This window comes from Glarea lozoyensis (genome assembly GCF_000409485.1).
Source record: "Glarea lozoyensis ATCC 20868 chromosome Unknown GLAREA19, whole genome shotgun sequence".
Taxonomy (NCBI): Eukaryota; Fungi; Ascomycota; class Leotiomycetes; order Helotiales; family Helotiaceae; genus Glarea; species Glarea lozoyensis.
In genome coordinates, this window is record NW_007360993.1 from 59,460 (window position 1) to 75,615 (window position 16,156).

General features: G+C 47.8%; 6 protein-coding genes across 6 annotated transcripts; 4 read left to right on the forward strand and 2 right to left on the reverse strand.

Annotated features, from left to right (window-relative positions):
• Positions 1–428: 428 nt before the first annotated feature.
• GLAREA_12541 (Alkaline phosphatase-like protein) lies at positions 429–1,467 on the forward strand (the record flags this gene model as incomplete). Its single annotated transcript, XM_008083322.1, has 5 exons — positions 429–626; positions 671–770; positions 824–940; positions 995–1,282; positions 1,334–1,467. 5 exons carry the CDS (start codon positions 429–431, stop codon positions 1,465–1,467), a joined length of 837 nt encoding a protein of 278 aa, XP_008081513.1.
• Positions 1,468–1,515: 48 nt separating this feature from the next.
• On the forward strand, positions 1,516–2,184 carry GLAREA_12542 (Alkaline phosphatase-like protein; the record flags this gene model as incomplete). The annotated part of the gene is made up of 1 exon (XM_008083323.1): positions 1,516–2,184. The coding sequence occupies one exon, from the start codon at positions 1,516–1,518 to the stop codon at positions 2,182–2,184; it is 669 nt and encodes a 222-aa protein (XP_008081514.1).
• Positions 2,185–2,734: 550 nt separating this feature from the next.
• GLAREA_12543 (uncharacterized protein) lies at positions 2,735–3,898 on the forward strand (the record flags this gene model as incomplete). Its single annotated transcript, XM_008083324.1, has 1 exon — positions 2,735–3,898. One exon carries the CDS (start codon positions 2,735–2,737, stop codon positions 3,896–3,898), a length of 1,164 nt encoding a protein of 387 aa, XP_008081515.1.
• A 960-nt stretch (positions 3,899–4,858) lies between these two features.
• GLAREA_12544 (RING/U-box) lies at positions 4,859–7,072 on the reverse strand (the record flags this gene model as incomplete). The annotated part of the gene is made up of 2 exons (XM_008083325.1): positions 4,859–5,322; positions 5,422–7,072. The coding sequence occupies 2 exons, from the start codon at positions 7,070–7,072 to the stop codon at positions 4,859–4,861; spliced, it is 2,115 nt and encodes a 704-aa protein (XP_008081516.1).
• A 1,473-nt stretch (positions 7,073–8,545) lies between these two features.
• GLAREA_12545 (uncharacterized protein) lies at positions 8,546–11,106 on the reverse strand (the record flags this gene model as incomplete). Its single annotated transcript, XM_008083326.1, has 4 exons — positions 8,546–9,181; positions 9,304–9,855; positions 9,991–10,761; positions 10,810–11,106. The coding sequence occupies 4 exons, from the start codon at positions 11,104–11,106 to the stop codon at positions 8,546–8,548; spliced, it is 2,256 nt and encodes a 751-aa protein (XP_008081517.1).
• A 1,133-nt stretch (positions 11,107–12,239) lies between these two features.
• Positions 12,240–15,374, forward strand: GLAREA_12546 (ClpP/crotonase; the record flags this gene model as incomplete). The annotated part of the gene is made up of 5 exons (XM_008083327.1): positions 12,240–12,363; positions 12,410–13,073; positions 13,124–13,699; positions 14,083–14,827; positions 14,976–15,374. The coding sequence occupies 5 exons, from the start codon at positions 12,240–12,242 to the stop codon at positions 15,372–15,374; spliced, it is 2,508 nt and encodes an 835-aa protein (XP_008081518.1).
• Between the last annotated feature and the right edge of the window lie 782 nt (positions 15,375–16,156).

Here is a 16,156-nt window from a genome sequence, read left to right on the forward strand (position 1 = left end):
GCATTTCCATATGAGGAAGGTGGTGTAAGCTCTCTTATGTTTGCCAAGTTTTAGTACATTTTCTCCGATATTGAATTCAGGAACGGTTTTGATTTTGTGGTCGGGAATTTTTGCCCTTGTCGCTCATTTCATGCGCCAAGTTGCCAATACCAAACCCCCATTTATTCCAACGATCTTTCAGCAAACTGTTCACCCACGTTTTCTTCCATCAAGTAACTTGAAAGATGATTATCGCGCAATGTGTATCGGCTTCCAAGCTTTTCATGTTGAGCCAGGTTACACACTTTCCACGTGGGCGGGTGAATTGATGCTGCAGTCTGCAGGAGAGTTGATGTGACCCAAGAACGAGGAGTATAAAGCTTCAGGCTATTCCATGGGAATTGTGCATGCTAGTCACTTGTTGCTCATCTTCTATTCAATTCAACAAGATGCACTTCTCGCACATCGCCCTTGTGGGCCTCTTCATTGAGGCCACAGCAGCCATCAGCGCCAAGAACTTCATTTACATTGTCCCTGATGGATATGGACCAGCTTCTCAGACATTGGCTCGTGACTATGCCTCTTTGTTGCTTAATGGCGAAAATCCAAAAAGACCTGTCACCTATCAGTTGCCAGTTGATAAATTGGTAAGTCAAGATGTGGTATCATCTATGCAGTTCTAATCATTCAGATCATTGGAAGTGTCCGAACGCAAGCCAGTGATAGTCTCGTCACTGACTCTGCCGCATCAGCTACGGCTTTTGCTTGTGGCATTAAGACCTACAATGCAGGTGTGTATCTCCAAACCACCGCTTCTTTCGAAAATGTACTGATTTACCTCCAGCAATTGGTGTTGATGACAATGTCCAACCCGTTGGGTCCATTCTTGAAGCCGCAAAGCTTGAAGGATTCAAGACTGGTCTGATTGCGACGTCTCGAATTACTCATGCTACTCCAGCTTGTAAGGAGAAAGCTTCTCAAAATGAATATTTGAGCAACAGTCTAACACTTTCAGGTTATGCCGCCCACGTCGCTCACCGTGATTCAGAGGCCAAAATTGCCGAGCACGAAATCGGTTACGGCCATCCTCTTGGACGTGTTGTTGACCTTTTAATGGGTGGTGGGCGTGGTTTCTTTACTCCACAGACCACTGCTGGATCCAGCAGAAAAGACAACTTGAACCTCCTCGATATCGCAAAGAACTCAGGCTATCATGTTTTCACTGATCGTAATGGGTTTGACCTTCTCAGAAATGGGTTGGGTCAAGCTGCCAAGCTTCCATACATGGGACTTTTCACCAACAGTAAGTTTTCAATACATCTCAGATTACGATGTTTCAATCTAACAATATAAGGTCACATGAGCTACGAGATTGACCGTGATCCTGCTGTCGAACCTTCCCTTCAGGAAATGACCGAGGCTGCCATCAACACTCTTACCGCAGCTACCGCAGACTCCAAGAAAGGCAAGTCTCAACTATTAAATTGAAGCGTAATTTTGAATTTTCGTATTGATACTACTTCAGGTTACTTCCTCATGGTTGAGGCATCTCGTATTGATCACGCCGCTCACGCCAACGATCCAGTCGGTCATCTCCACGACACACTTCAATACAATGAGGTGGTCGACTATGTTCGTCGCTGGATCAACCGTCACCCAGACACGCAGATGCTCTCAGCTGCTGATCATGAATGCGGTGGCCTCACACTCGTTCAGGAAGGCTACAACCCGCTGATCCTCAAAGCTGCTAACTCTACCGTTGAAGCACTTGCCTCAGTCTTCTCCAAGTACACAGGAAACGACGCCGCTGGATTTCTACGCACAGATATCTACCCAAGATACGGTATCACCAACCCCACTGCTGCCGAAATCGCTCAACTTGTCCCACTGAAGAACTCAGGTAGCTTCACCAACGCTCTCGGAAAACAACTAAGTGCTCGTGCTGGAATTAACTGGGCTACCGCTCAGCACTCCGCGGTCGACGTTTCATTGTTCGGATACGCTGCTGGCGACGATAACAAGCTTTTGAGAGGTGAGATGGGCGGGAACTGGGATAACACGCAGTTGCCAGGTTACATTGAGAAGGTTCTTGGCGTTAGGGTTCGCGATGCTACTGCTGCACTTAGAAAGAATGGTACTTCTTGGGTTGGAAAGAGGGATTTGGAGATGGAGAAGAGGAGCGAACACTCGCATAGTCACAACTGAGTGGTTGCACATTGAGAGTGGAAAAATGCTGAAAGATAAATAAACATATATACACCTAGCATGTCATTGTCAACTTCATTGCGCTCGCAGGTCCAACTCAACTTGGCGTTTGTTCAACTGTTGACAAGCCCAACGGCATTAGAAGACCGGTATAACACTGTGAATTATATAAGCCCATTCTACTAACTCCCTAAGAAATAGGATCAAACATTTAATACACTAAATACAACGTGTTTCAAGCCCCTGTACACTGTAAATCACATATCTCATCTTCGACCTTTCCTTGGCAGTCACAGCTAGTCTACGAGGCGCAATTTACATATTTGCTTTGCCAAGATATCCAAAACAGAGGGCTCAATAGATGTCTTGCACATGGGCAAGCTGACTTGCGTTGTTATTTCAAAGTTCAAGTGTATCTCGTTAGTGCACGCCGGACTGGCACCTTGGATATGTTGGGATCATGATAAGCTGGTGCCTACAGCCTCAACCTTATCCGCTCGAACACTTTTAAATACTCCACACGACGTCCATCAACTAAATTTCCATCAAGATGAGTTACCAGGAGGAGTTTCCCATAAGCATCGACATCCAAGGCAACTACCACCCACTGTTCTTCGACCTGTCCGAGACAGTGCGGTTCGAGTTGTATATCAACATACGCCGGGGCTTGGAGCAGGATCCCCGAGACCTCATCATCCTCACCACAGGCTCCGTTTTCGATCTCCCGGCCGCACTTGGGAAGGGTCTTCTGGAGTTTGTAGAGGTTGATAGCGGGAAAGTGGTCTCTTTCCGCAGCAACAGCGTTCGGGCGAACGAGGGCCAAGCAGAAACCACCTCGCAATCATTCATCGCACTCCCTACTTTAGGGAAGGGCAAAGATCGACACATCATAAAGGTCCCGCTGCTGCATGCAACGTCTATCTTGCGTGAGGCGGTCCAACCTGGGTGCAAGTATCGCCTGCGACTATGTGGCAAAGATCTTGGGGTCAAGTGGTGGGGCTGGAGCAGTCCTCCTGAGATACTCGTAGGCTCCAACGGCAACCTTACGGAATTACCACCTTCTATGCCTCAGCGTCTTGTGAATAGCAGGCCGACATGCTCCAGGCTATTTACAACAGTATCAGCCTTCGAAGCGCCACCGAAGCTGGAAATCACCTTGTCGCTAGAGCCAGATGGCAATGTTACTAACGACCCAGAGCCCTCCGCTGCCACCAAGGAAGTCGTGATCCGTATCACGATAACCAACGCGAACGATCATTTAATCACCGTGATGACAAGAGGAGACCAAAACTATATTCTCCACAAGACCGATGAGATCTCGAATCCAAAAGCTCGCATCACTGATCCTCATCCGGACCCTCAAAACTTTTCTGTCAGAGACCTGGAGACTCGAGAGGATTTCATGCCTGATTCACCGATGTTCGTCTGTCCTGTCGCTGGCGGGAGCGGAGGCTGGGGGAGGAGCAAGTTCCTCACTCTAGGTTCCGGGGAGCAAGTCGTTCGCACCTTCACGCTCTCGGATCAATTTCTCGCAAGGGTCGGTACGAGAGGCAGGAAATACCAGCTTAGCTTGAGACGTACTGGGTGCTGGTGGGATAAAGGAACTCTTGATGACGTTTTCGGTGAGGGCAATCAGGTATTGAAGACCTGGCCCAAGGGCGTCAAGCGGCCGATGGAACTGGAAAGTGAGGATATAGTCATCTTTCGCTATTAAGTCTAGGGTACTTCAGGAAGTATATACTTCAAGACAAAAAAGAAAATTCGTTATTGTAGTACAGATTTACCTCTTTGGGAGCGGTAGTAATAACCAGAAACTTATCTTATTAAACCTATATTATTTTAAGCGAATCTTAAAAAAGCTTGTTTAAGGTTTACTAAGATATTTCAAGCGGTGCACGGCTGTTTTCAGTTAATGTCGTGAGATCTGTATCGTACGCGAGTCAAAGTGCAAAGTCTTTACGAATAGAAAAATAGCAGAGGGAGGTACGAACGTGTCAGGATTGTGAGCGTTTGACTTAGGAATTATTTCGCCTAATGCTATCTATCTTTCCATTTCATAAAGATATCTCACATCGATTAGACCTTCCATTCAGCGATTAGAATAGGCAAGAAGCAGTGCAGAGTGCTAGGAAAGTGTGCTAGATGTCTTGATCTAATTAAGTCGTTGATAACCTCGTATATAGTTATTCTTAGACGAGCAACCATGTTCGATCTATAGACTATAGTGTATTTTAAAAATTACAACAATAGTCTAATAGATAAAGATGCTTGGGCCCTTCCCAAGTTTCGTGATTGTTTGCTGTAAATTTCGAGGATATTTTGAGCTACTACTTGTCTATTGTTTCGTGTTATGAAATTATAAACTATAATTACAGCCTAATTCCTGATGTTTATTGTGAAGGAAATATACAACAGCTACAGGTGTTACAAGTTGACTCTTCTGAGAAAACTATTGATCCGTACTATTATACTCAAAATTGAGGCAGACGTTCCAATACGTCATTTATGACACTTCAGAGAGAGACCGGACTATCCGTAAGAACATGTAAACCACAAAGTTTCATGTCAACTTGGAAGCAGGAGGAGATATAGGTCATTATAGACATTAAAACCAACTGTCTCTCAAAAATCACGGAATCAACTATATACATCCCCAAACTCATCCATCCCCCCCTCACTCCCTCCTCCGACAAGTAGACTTACAATCCCCCCACTTCTCCATACAACTATAACACCACTCCGCACCACACCTACAAGTCATATGCAAACACCCCTGATTCCTCTCCAGAATCCATCCACACGTGCACGTTTTCCATCCCTTCTTCCTCGCCAGGGCGAGGACCTTCTTCCCCTCCTCGTCGTCCGCGCAGACGCCTGGATGGGCCTTGTCGCCACAGATCCGGCACGAGCGCTTGCGACACACGGGACAGAGACACGAGGAGCCCTTGATGAATTTCGGCGGGATGAAGTTGCTGCAGTCGTGGCAGTATTTGGGGTTGGGCGTGGATTTCTCGAGGAGGAGCGCGGTGTAGGCTTTTACGATTGTTTTGGGGAGGAAGGGGAGGGCGTGGAGGATGGGGACGGAGACGCCGCAGCATTTGAATTCGGTGCGGGAGGTTTTGGCTGTGCGGAAGGCTTCTGTGGAGGGGGGTTGTTGTTAGTTGGGTTTGAATTTGAGTTTAGGAACGAAATGGGGTTAAACGGAGACGCTCGCTTAAGGTGAAAAGGGGGACTTACCTGCGATACAATCTCCACAATATACATGTTTGCATGCCAATGTAGCAGTGAGAGCTTTTGTTTTCAACTCCATACAACTGACACACGGCAAAACCATTTGACTACTTCTTCGTGGTTCTACCGCAGCCACTTTCATCCCCTCGGCTTGTACAATGTCATCAGCATACTGCACCTTTGACCTACCAAGCGATAGCCTCTGTGTGGAATGTCTAGCATCCTCGCGAGACCTCGACTCCAACAGAGACGGCCGAGCTCGATGGACCGCCTCAAGCCTTTTCAAATTAGCGCTCGTCAAATCAACGCTCCCACTTTGAACCGCAAGAGCGAATTCTCGTTGTTCCCTGAGGTCCTCATCTTCCCTATCCCACGTCGACTGAAGCCTCAATGCTATAACTAGATCGCTGTCAAAACTCAATGATCCTGTCGCACCCGCTCTCGCCTTGGACACACTTGGCTGTGTATCTAGATCTTCCGCGTAAGATCGATCGTGATGACGGCCACCAGGCAAGAAATCGCGACTAGGTCCCGCTTCATGATACGGAATGGTCTCGGTGTCCAACACGAGCTTCGAACGTTTCTGCTTTTCCTTGCTCGCCCTTTTCTGCCGGTACTCCTCCTTTTCGCGTTCTAATTCCATCTCTAGTTCCAATTCAATTTCTAGTCTTTTCCCTCTTTCATATGCCTGCCATATGCTTCCTCCCAGCCTTTGAGCTTTCCGCTCAAGAATGGCTACATTATCTTCATGTAGTCCTTGGATCCTGTAGTACTTCCCATCAGCATTCTGAAACACCGTTCTTGGCAAAGGATCACTCAGATGCCGGGGACCTCTCGGGTAGTTGTCGTTCAACATTGCTGGGTGCTTTCTGGGCGAACTTCTCGTCGTGTGAAGGTCGCTAGTCTCTTCCATGTGCTTGAGATTGTCGTATGTAAGTTCTTTTAGATGAAGGCCATTTCTCATGCGATATTCCGTGGTACGGCCCGAGGAATTCCGCTGGATGGAATCTCTGATTATCTTATCCTCTATTTCTCTTTCATGTCGGTTCAAGTTTTCGATCGACAAAACACCTATTGCTTGACGTTGCCCACTCTGCCTCGCCGGTGGAATGATCGGCTTCGGAGGAAATGAGTAACGTGTATTTTCGCCATCGTCATAGTCAACCCTTTTGAGGTTGTCACTGGTCAATAGCGTTGAACTTTCAATCTCTCGCGGCTTTGATGGGCGACCAAGCGTGCTACTCCTTGGTGAAATCAACCCATGATCAAGGTTCCTGTCTTCTGGGCGAGCAGCAATAAGGTTGTTTCTTTTCAGCGGTCTTTTTGGCGGCAGATTGACGGAGTAAGGCGGAGGTGGTGCAGTTGGCGCTGCCGTTCGAACATTGGAGAGCAAATCAAGTGTTGACACTCGCTCCCTGATCTTCCCCTTTCCTTTCTCCTTCGCCCGGCTTCGGGATGATGGGTGATCATTCAACTTTTGAGATGATGTACGTCGATTGAGTTGAGTGGTGATTGTATCTTTCAAAAGACCAAACATACTGTTAGCCTGATCTGACGTTTCACCCCGTAGTCGGTCAAGCGTGGTGCTGAGAAGCGATCTGTCAGAGCCGGTTCGCGTGTCAAATGGATCAACTTCTCGCGACGTGAAAATGCTCATGGAAGAAGTTTTTCGATGTCCCATAAACAAAACAAACTGGAGGTTAACGCGTTGAAGTCATAGTTTCTCAAAACCAGGCTGCCAGAACGTCACATGTAAGGCGTCCACGCAGGCAGTCTTGTGCAGAACACATGCCTTGGCAATTTTGCAAGCACCAATTATGTCCAACACCATGTGAGGTGAGCGATTTTAACCAATCGAAGTATTTTGCTCGACTATGGGGATGTGTCGGGATGTAGTCGCGATGCAGTTATCATTCGTTGTTGAACAAAGGTCGTACGTCGCGTAACATTCGCTGGGGATGTACGTTGTTGTCCATCGAGATGCATATTTGGGCAAATGAGAACGCGGCTTTTTTCTCCAGACCATCCAAAAAGCGAACCATTCGCCTTGCCCTGAGTTGAAGGCCTTGCGCGCAAGGCCACGGATGCAGAAGTGACGGATGTGTTGGCATGGTGATGTCGAGTCGAAAGTGGTGATGGACATTTGCACGACACGTGCGATTCTGCTGTGTTGAAGATTGGAGAATTCGAAAAGATCATGGGTGGGGTGCAGTATGGGGTGCGTCTAAGAAAACGAATTGAGCAATGGAGTATATGCGTTTGGGCAGGAATGCATTCATTGATTTCATGAAATGCTGAGGTCTGGGAAGGAAGAACCTAATTGTACTTAGATAAACATCAAAGTCGCAGCAATCCCGGAACTGTAAGGCTCACATACAACGACTGGTCCAAAGCGGAAGGATCATGACCCTTATCGAATGAGGGCCTGCGTAGAACGGCAGGAGCGAGAAGCGAGAAAATCGTGGATAACGAGAGCATCATGGTGGGCGAGATAAGTGACAATCGAAAGACAATATTTGCTCAAGGAGATTGACGAGCCATGCGATATTCCGTCAATGGTGACCTTGTAAGACTCTTGGCAAGGTAAATCCATAGTTGACACTACGACCCGCTCTAAGTTTACTTCAAGTGGATAGAATAGTTGGGAGGTTCTACTACTCATTTGCCTATTTCGAGCCCGCATAAAGCAGCACTTGAACACAGCAGACTATGCAGAGATGCTTAACCCTGCTTAGCTTTGCGTATTTTCCACGAGGCAAATGCGGATGTTGAAAGCAAAACGCAAGAGCAGAATAGTGAATGGCGCCGAAGATGTAGAAGGAGAAAAGTATCAACTCATGGTTGGAGATGGGTAGCCAGTGGCGATCCAGATCAGGGTTGAGGTCCAAAAGAAACGCAAGTAAAATAAATGGACTGCGGCTCGTCGTGACGGCGAGCCACTTATACTAAATAAAGGCAACACTTGCGAACAATATACTGGTAGTCATCGAAATGTCGTTTCGGTGCCCAGCATTTAAGTTGGGTCTCGGAAGTAGCTTGTTATCCGGCGATGACTAGGTGATATAATATAATTCCCAATTCCTACCATTTGAAGGATGCTGTAATGATATGATTCTTTCATTATCGATCATTATCCCTCGTCCTCCTCCTCAATTCGGCTCCGCGTGGGGCTCACGGCAGGGCTTGTCTTAATTTTAGGTCGACTTTTGAACACACTCTCGTAATCAGGATCCGCTCCATCCATCAATTCGACCGCACTCACGTCTGGAACTTCTACCTCTTCGTTGACTCTGGGGAAATAACTAGATTCTTTCTGCTTTTTCTTTGCATCTTTCACGCTCCGACGACGTTGAATCTGTGCCTTCTTTTGTGCTGCCTCAAAGCCAGCCATACTTTTCCGGGTACGTTCGATGAGACCGGCGTGAAGATCCGATTCCTCATTAAGAGGCTGTGGTGCTAATGAAGGGCGAGGCTTAATCGACAGTCGAGGGGCTTCTTGAACATCGTCAAAGTCGTGCAGTTCCGATATCTGGGCATGTGATTTACGAGACATGGACATCCGTGTCCTTTCCGCCAATGACAACGTATGTCTGGGCTTCTTTGGAGATGGCGATGCAGCTGACATGGAATTCAGGATTTCATCTGCAAGTGCGATCTCCGTTTGTTCTTCAGGCTCCGGGGAGGGATGTCTTGGAGGTGTTTGAAAATCAGGTAGGGGTGAGGGAGAAAGTGCTCTGTTAACTGAGTATGGTGGTTCTGTTGGGACCTAAAGAATGATTGAATTAGATAAGGAGAAGGAGAAGAACACGGCGATGGCTGAGGGCATGCACCCAAAACAATGGGGCAAGCATGAAAAAGCCAAGTTGCTTAGAAAATGGAGGCACGTACCAAGGTAGCTTCTTCCTCTTCGGGGCTGGATTCTGCCCCCGAAACGTTTGTTTCTGCAACATTTCCTGACTGCTCCCACGGATTTTCATCGGTGTTGCTGTTCTCGGCAACTTCTGATGAGTTGTTGATCTCATCTTTGATTTCTTCTTGCCGAGAACTCTGAAGATGCGTTTCAGATGGCGGGGTGCGAGAGAGGGATTTTGATACATGAGCAGAGAATCCCGGAGAAGACTCTTCTAGTTCACTTGCAGACAACCACTCATCATCGTCCTGAGGCCCAACATCAGTGTGGTAAGGACTTGGTACCGGTGTGGGTGAAGCATCATCGCAAGCGGGCGGCCTTTTCGTTGGTGCCACAGTTTGTCTGGATGGATCCTTGATTGCTGCTATTTCCCGTGTCATGGCTTCAATTAGTTGGGTATAATCATCGAAAAACGGGCCTTTCATCGAAGATGACTCTTTCAAGTTGCTCTCTCCAACTCTTATGGTTTGATGTAGATTAAATCCCAAATCGATCTTCTTCCCTGGCAAAGGTCCAGTTGTCTTAGCATCCTAAAATAAACATCGAATTAGCGTCATAGTCGATCAATGCACAACTCCTAGAGTTGCCAGGTGCATTCTAAGCACCAGCCGCATAGGCAGGTTCCCCATGAACCAATCCGTATTCCAGAAGAGACTAAATCTTACCAAGGTGTCCCCCGACTTTGTGGACAGAGAGTTGCTGAAATCCTTCCACCTTGCAAAGCGGTTTTCTTGATTCTTGACTCTCATGTCCAGTTGCTCCAACAAGCCCACCCGGCCCTGACTCTCTATATCTCCAATGCTGCCTCTTGTAACATGCTTCCAGACCTTCTCAAAGGGTGTCGCGAGCAGCCCTTCCTCGCCCACTTTGCTGTCACCGTAAAGGATGGTTCCCAGCCAATCTTCGGAACCCGACCAGTTCTTTTGAACCTGGTTTTGCCAAGAGCCGACCTCTGAGGGAGGTAACTTTAGGTAACCTTCACTCTCTGCCATGGCTTCCTTCAGCTGTTCGTGCCGACGATGAATCCGGCGCTCGTTCAATTTTAGCAGCTCGGAGAAGTCATTGTACTTTGCCCTCGAGTTATCCTTCTCACGCAAATGCGTAGTGACTGAAGCCTTGTGCGCTAGTATTAATGCCGATAATACACTTCGTTCGCCCGTGTAAGAGAAGTTTTCGTAGGCCAATTGTTGCGCGATCGTCTCCAGTTCGGAGGAGTTTTGTTCTTCTTGCAGCACTTTCTTCAAGACCGCATTTGAGAAAACAGCTAGAACTTCTTCTAGTCTCTCCCCTTTGCATTCGTCCAGCATCGTCTTCCTCAGCACCGTATCCCGTCCCAGCACTCCCGTCTTCTTCGCATGATCGAGACATCGGAAGAGGGCCGCTCGCAGATTCAGAGATTGAAGGGGTTCTATAGGAGGAAAGAAGGGTTGCAATTTCTGGCTATGTTAGCATGCGCCAGATCAGACGTGAAGCAAAGCGTGTACATTTTGCGCTTCTTCTGGGTCCCATAGCGCAAACAATTGATACAGTGACCATTCGACGCTCTGGATCCGTCTCTTTTGGTTTTGTTGTGCGTCTTTAGTAGAGAACGTCTTTGCAGATATTTCAGGCCAATCTTCTCGCAGATCAAGATCGAGCAGTCTTAGATTCGCAAGGAATAATGCAATATTCGAGGGTCCGCTCGTAGCGGTGCTTGTCGAGGTAGTTACGGGCTTGAAAATACCGGCAGGTGGGATCCGCAGATTACGCGTTTTCGGTGGGTTGTTGACGGAGGATTGCATGATGGAGCACAGAAGCACTTGAGACGTGACTGTGACATATTCTGGGAGGATAAAGATGGCAATTGAAGGAAATCAATGGGTTGTACAGTTGCGATGACACGAAAGGCGGTGGGGACGAGGGGCCCGAATGTCAACAACGAGCTCGACGGGGTCGTGAGCCCTGCAGCTTGGCACTTGGCACTTCAACGTCGACTGTTCAGTGAGATTCATAAGAGTACAACAACTTGGAACCTCACACCCACAGCGTCATCATCGAGAACGAGCCAACGAAGGTGAATCGATCTACCTGGATGTTTCCTGACATATTACCCAGAAGCTTCATCGCCACCGCTCCAGCTGAGGATCTCGAGTCTCGCAGCCGACCAGATAAATTGGCAGTCAAAACGGGTTTTAGGGTTTTGAGCCGCTCAACTTCACGCGACATGGTATCTAGTGTGATTCGTTTTGGGGAAATGATACCACGTCAATAGAGGTTCTCATCGACCCAGAATAACAGATTCGCTAGTATGAGGCATAATCTAATCAAATCCGACAATTCTTCTCTGTCGGTCCGGCCACGCAATCGTCAACGCTACGGCCACACAACATTCGAATCTCTTCCTGGGCCGATATCCGTACCTGAGCCAATTTTGCTGCTGCGGCTGGAATCGTCCTCCACTACCGCTGTTGGTACGTAGAAATAAATTCTAGAGACTCTCGGGACTTCTCCAGTACTCTGTTAGTGCGCAGATGTGCCGGTGAAATCCATCGTGGACGCGTCACGCCTCAAGTGGGTATTCAGTGTGTAAGTGCAAGAGGTGGAGGAACGAGGGAACCCCCTTCTATTTTGGGAGAGCTAGTATGTATCTCCGTACCTGCTTCCCTACCTAGGTGAGAAGGAACTGTATATACTTCTGCCAAGCCGTCCACGAGGGTATCTCTCTTTCTTCTTCCTTCCTTCCTTCTCTTCTTTTCTCTGTCCTGTCCTTCTTCATCTCAATCTCCTCCTCGCTTCTCCTGGAAATTGGAAATTGACTGCCATTGCACTAAATTGCATCGTAATCTTCGTCACTCGTTTTTGATCCTCTCATTCTGCTCACTCACCACTTTGCTCCCTTTGCTCACTTCCTCACCCTACTATTTACTCTGCCAACATGAAGTCAACGATTCTGGCCTACGCTGCCATTTCCCTTTTGACCACGGTCACAGCTAAAGGCACGCCGCTTCTCGCCGCTCGTGCATCGACCACAGTTACACCAGTCACGGTCACCGGAAATGGTAATGTCAGTCTGTCCTTGACAAGATCTCTATTAACCAAAGGCAGCATTCTACCAAGGCTCCGACCGCTTCTATATTCGAGGTGTGGCATATCAGCCAGGCGGTGGCACTGGAGCTGTCACCGATCCTATTGCGGATGCAACAAGCTGCAAACGGGACATTGTTTACTTCAAAAAGCTCGGTATCAACACCATCAGAGTCTACGCTGTCGACAACACAGCAGACCACGATGAATGTATGAACGCTCTAGCCGAAGCAGGAATCTATCTCATTCTTGACACCGACACCCCGAAATACTCAATCAACCGAGCGGACCCAGTTCCATCCTATAACAGTGTCTATCTCCAGAGCGTCTTCGCAACCATTGACATGTTTGCCAATTACACCAATACTCTTGCCTTTCTTTCTGGTAACGAGGTCATCAACAACGCCACCAATACGAATTGCGCTCCGTATGTAAAAGCAGTCACTCGCGACATGAAGGAGTATATCAAGAGCAGAAGTTACAGAACCATTCCGGTTGGATATTCCGCTGCAGACGTCGCGGAGAACCAACAGCTGATGGCCGAGTACATGAACTGTGGAACCGACGAGCAACGCAGCGATTTCTACGCCATCAACGACTATTCCTGGTGTGATCCGTCCTCGTATACAATTTCAGGCTGGGATCAATTGGTCAAAAATTACACTGGATATGGGATCCCTTTATTGTATGTCATCCATTCTCTACCAGATGCATCGTCTTCTAACAGCTGTACAGTATGTCCGAATACGGATGTATTACCAATACAAGAACCTTCGGTGAGGTTGCTGCCCTCTACTCGGATGAGATGACGGCAGTTTTCTCCGGCGGTCTTGTCTACGAGTACTCAAACGAGGGCAACGGGTATGGTCTGGTCAATATCTCCTCATCGACAACGGTGGTTCCCACAGAGCAATTTACATACCTCGAAACTGCATTCGCCAATACCACGAACCCAACAGGCGACGGCGATGCTTCCACCAGTAACTCTAGTTCAACTTGCCCATCGCAAAGCGACCAATGGGATGTCACTACGGATACCCTTCCTGTGATTCCCAGTGCTGCTGCGAAATTCATGACGACTGGGGCTGGGACTGGGCCAGGTTTGGATGGCGCTGGTAGTCAAACTTCTGGCGACGCGGAAACTGAAAGCGGTGGAAGCGCAACAGCTAGCTCCAGTACATCTTCGGATACTGCATCGGCATCAAGCACGAAGAAGAGCGATGCGGGAGTGCAGGTTCCTCCGGTCATGTTGAAAAGTTTGTCCCCTATAGGAGTCGTCTTTGTCGCCATGTTAGGAGGTATGGCTGTTTTGTGAGATCGTCAATATCGGCGTGCCATTGATATCATGTACGTGTAGACGGTTGAATTTTGGCATTTTGCAGTATTTTTTTTTTCTTCTTGGTAGATGTCCGATTGTACAATAGAAGTTCAGAAGATTTAAATGGAAATTATTCGTTCAAATCACTCTTGAAGAAAGGCTGGTAATATCCAGGCATACCAAGGTGAGGAACATGTTAGTAACGCGAAATTTCACTCGTCTTAACGAGATAAAAGTTTGCTCTTGGTATCTACTGCTTTTGGTAGTTTTTTGGCTATTAAAAGAACATAGTGTTTCTTGGAAGCCTTAGTACAAAATTGATAAACATTACCTAGGTAGTAAAAGAGATCAGCGAACGGATTTCAATTGCTAACAGCTGGAGGCCCACATCCCCGGATTCTTGGCATCTTCCCCCTGTCAACCGAGCCGAGACCCTCGGCTGCCCCGCCTCAGAGCTTCAAAATCCGATTCATCCTCCTCCATCCTCTCTCATCGAAACTCATGTAAAACCTACCACAACAATACCAGTTCAAATTCCAAAGCATATCTTTGTCGGCTTCAAACTAATGACCCTTAGCAATCCAGCCTTTTCATCCTACACCATTCAAAAAATCCCAATTCCCGTCCTCTTCCTCAGCAGCCTCTCACACTCAAAACCCAACAAGCCAACCCCATCAACACCCTCACCCACTTCCACCATGTCCTCTCAGAAATTCACAGCCCCACCCCCCTCCCTCCCCTCAGAACTTCAAATCTCCTTCCCGGCCCCAAAAATCTTACTCATCACCCTCAACCGGGCCGCTCAACTCAACGCCATCTCCACAGCCATGCACTACGCCCTCGACAATCTCTTCACCTGGTTCGACAGCCAGCCGTCTTTGATGGTCGCCGTGATCACCGGCTCCGGACGTGCCTTCTGCGCCGGTGCGGATCTGAAGGAATGGAATGAGGGAGGGCGGGGAGGGATGCCTGCGGGTGGGTTCGGCGGGTTGAGTAGGAGGGGTGGGAAGAAACCGGTGCTGGCGGCGGTTAATGGGATTTGTTTTGGGGGTGGGTGTGAGATGATTGTTAATGCGGATATGGTGATTGCGAGTGAGAAGGCGCAGTTTGCGTTGCCTGAGGTAGGTGGTTGTTTTTGTTCTTGTTGAGATAGGGAAGCGAAGGTCAGGGAATCATGTGTTGATGGGAAGGGTGGAGTTCTCAGATAGTTTTCATGCTTCATTCCTACCCCATGTTTCTAAATATGGAATTGCAGCTAATCCAACCCAGGTCACAATCGGAGTAACTGCTCTCGCAGGCGCTCTCCCCCGCCTCATTCGCACCGTAGGCCGTCAACGAGCTACCGAAATGGCACTGACAGGCCGACGCCTCTCCGCGTCAGAAGCGAAAGAATGGGGCCTAGTCAACGCAGTCATCCCCGGTTCATCTGAAGACTTACTTAAAGAAGCGCTGAAAGTCGCAGAGACCATTGCATCCCATAGTCCTGATTCCATCATTGTCACGCGTGAGGGATTGAAGATTGGCTGGGAGGGTGTGGGTGCCGAAGAGGGAACACAGATTTGGGCTGATACGTGGTATTCTAAGATGAATGGGGGGGAGAATATGAAGGAGGGCGTGAGGTCTTTTGTGGAGAGGAGGAAGCCGAGGTGGGTGGAGAGTAAGTTGTAGGTTTTGTTTGGCTTGATTGGTATATAACTTGAATACACGATTTTCAGATTTGTGCAATGATTGGAGCACGAATTCCACACAGTTTTAGAAGTCGAGGTAAGTAGCGTCTGCTCCGAGTGATGAACATGAGCGATGGAACGCCTTTTTTGATATCTAGGTCCCATTCCGTCCATCAATGCGATCAGCACAACTATGCATTGGAATAATTCCAGCAATCGCTAATTCAAACCACGTGCGGCCCATGTAAGCCTCAAAGTCTACCGTTAACCAGATCTATGCTCTGGATGTTTGAGCGAACGAAACAGCCAGGACCCGATAATTAGATGACTATGACGGCTGGCGATTATTCCTTATCCGATAGCCTCTTCATCAAAATCTACAAATTTCAAACTATTAACGTTGTGCAGTTTGAGATACACGGTACCTGCATATACGCCGTGTGCATGTCATCCCGGCAAGCTGATGTGCGGCTGAGAAACTCTTTCGGAGAGTCGTGGGCGTGTTGTTTATCACTGGATCACTGGTGCTGACGATAAATTAGGCTAATGAAGTTTGTATAGTACAGATTTGCGATGGATGAAGTGGGTGGATGTCAGAATCCGATGGTTGTTCGAATGATCTGTTGGAATATCATGGTTTACGGCTATGGAATTTGTTAAATAAGAGGTTTTAAAATTAAGAGGTATTTATATGTGGGTCAACAAAAACATCAGGTGATTGGCAATAGGAGTTTATGCTTGAATCGGTAGCCATTATACGATCTATCAGCACACGAGCGATGC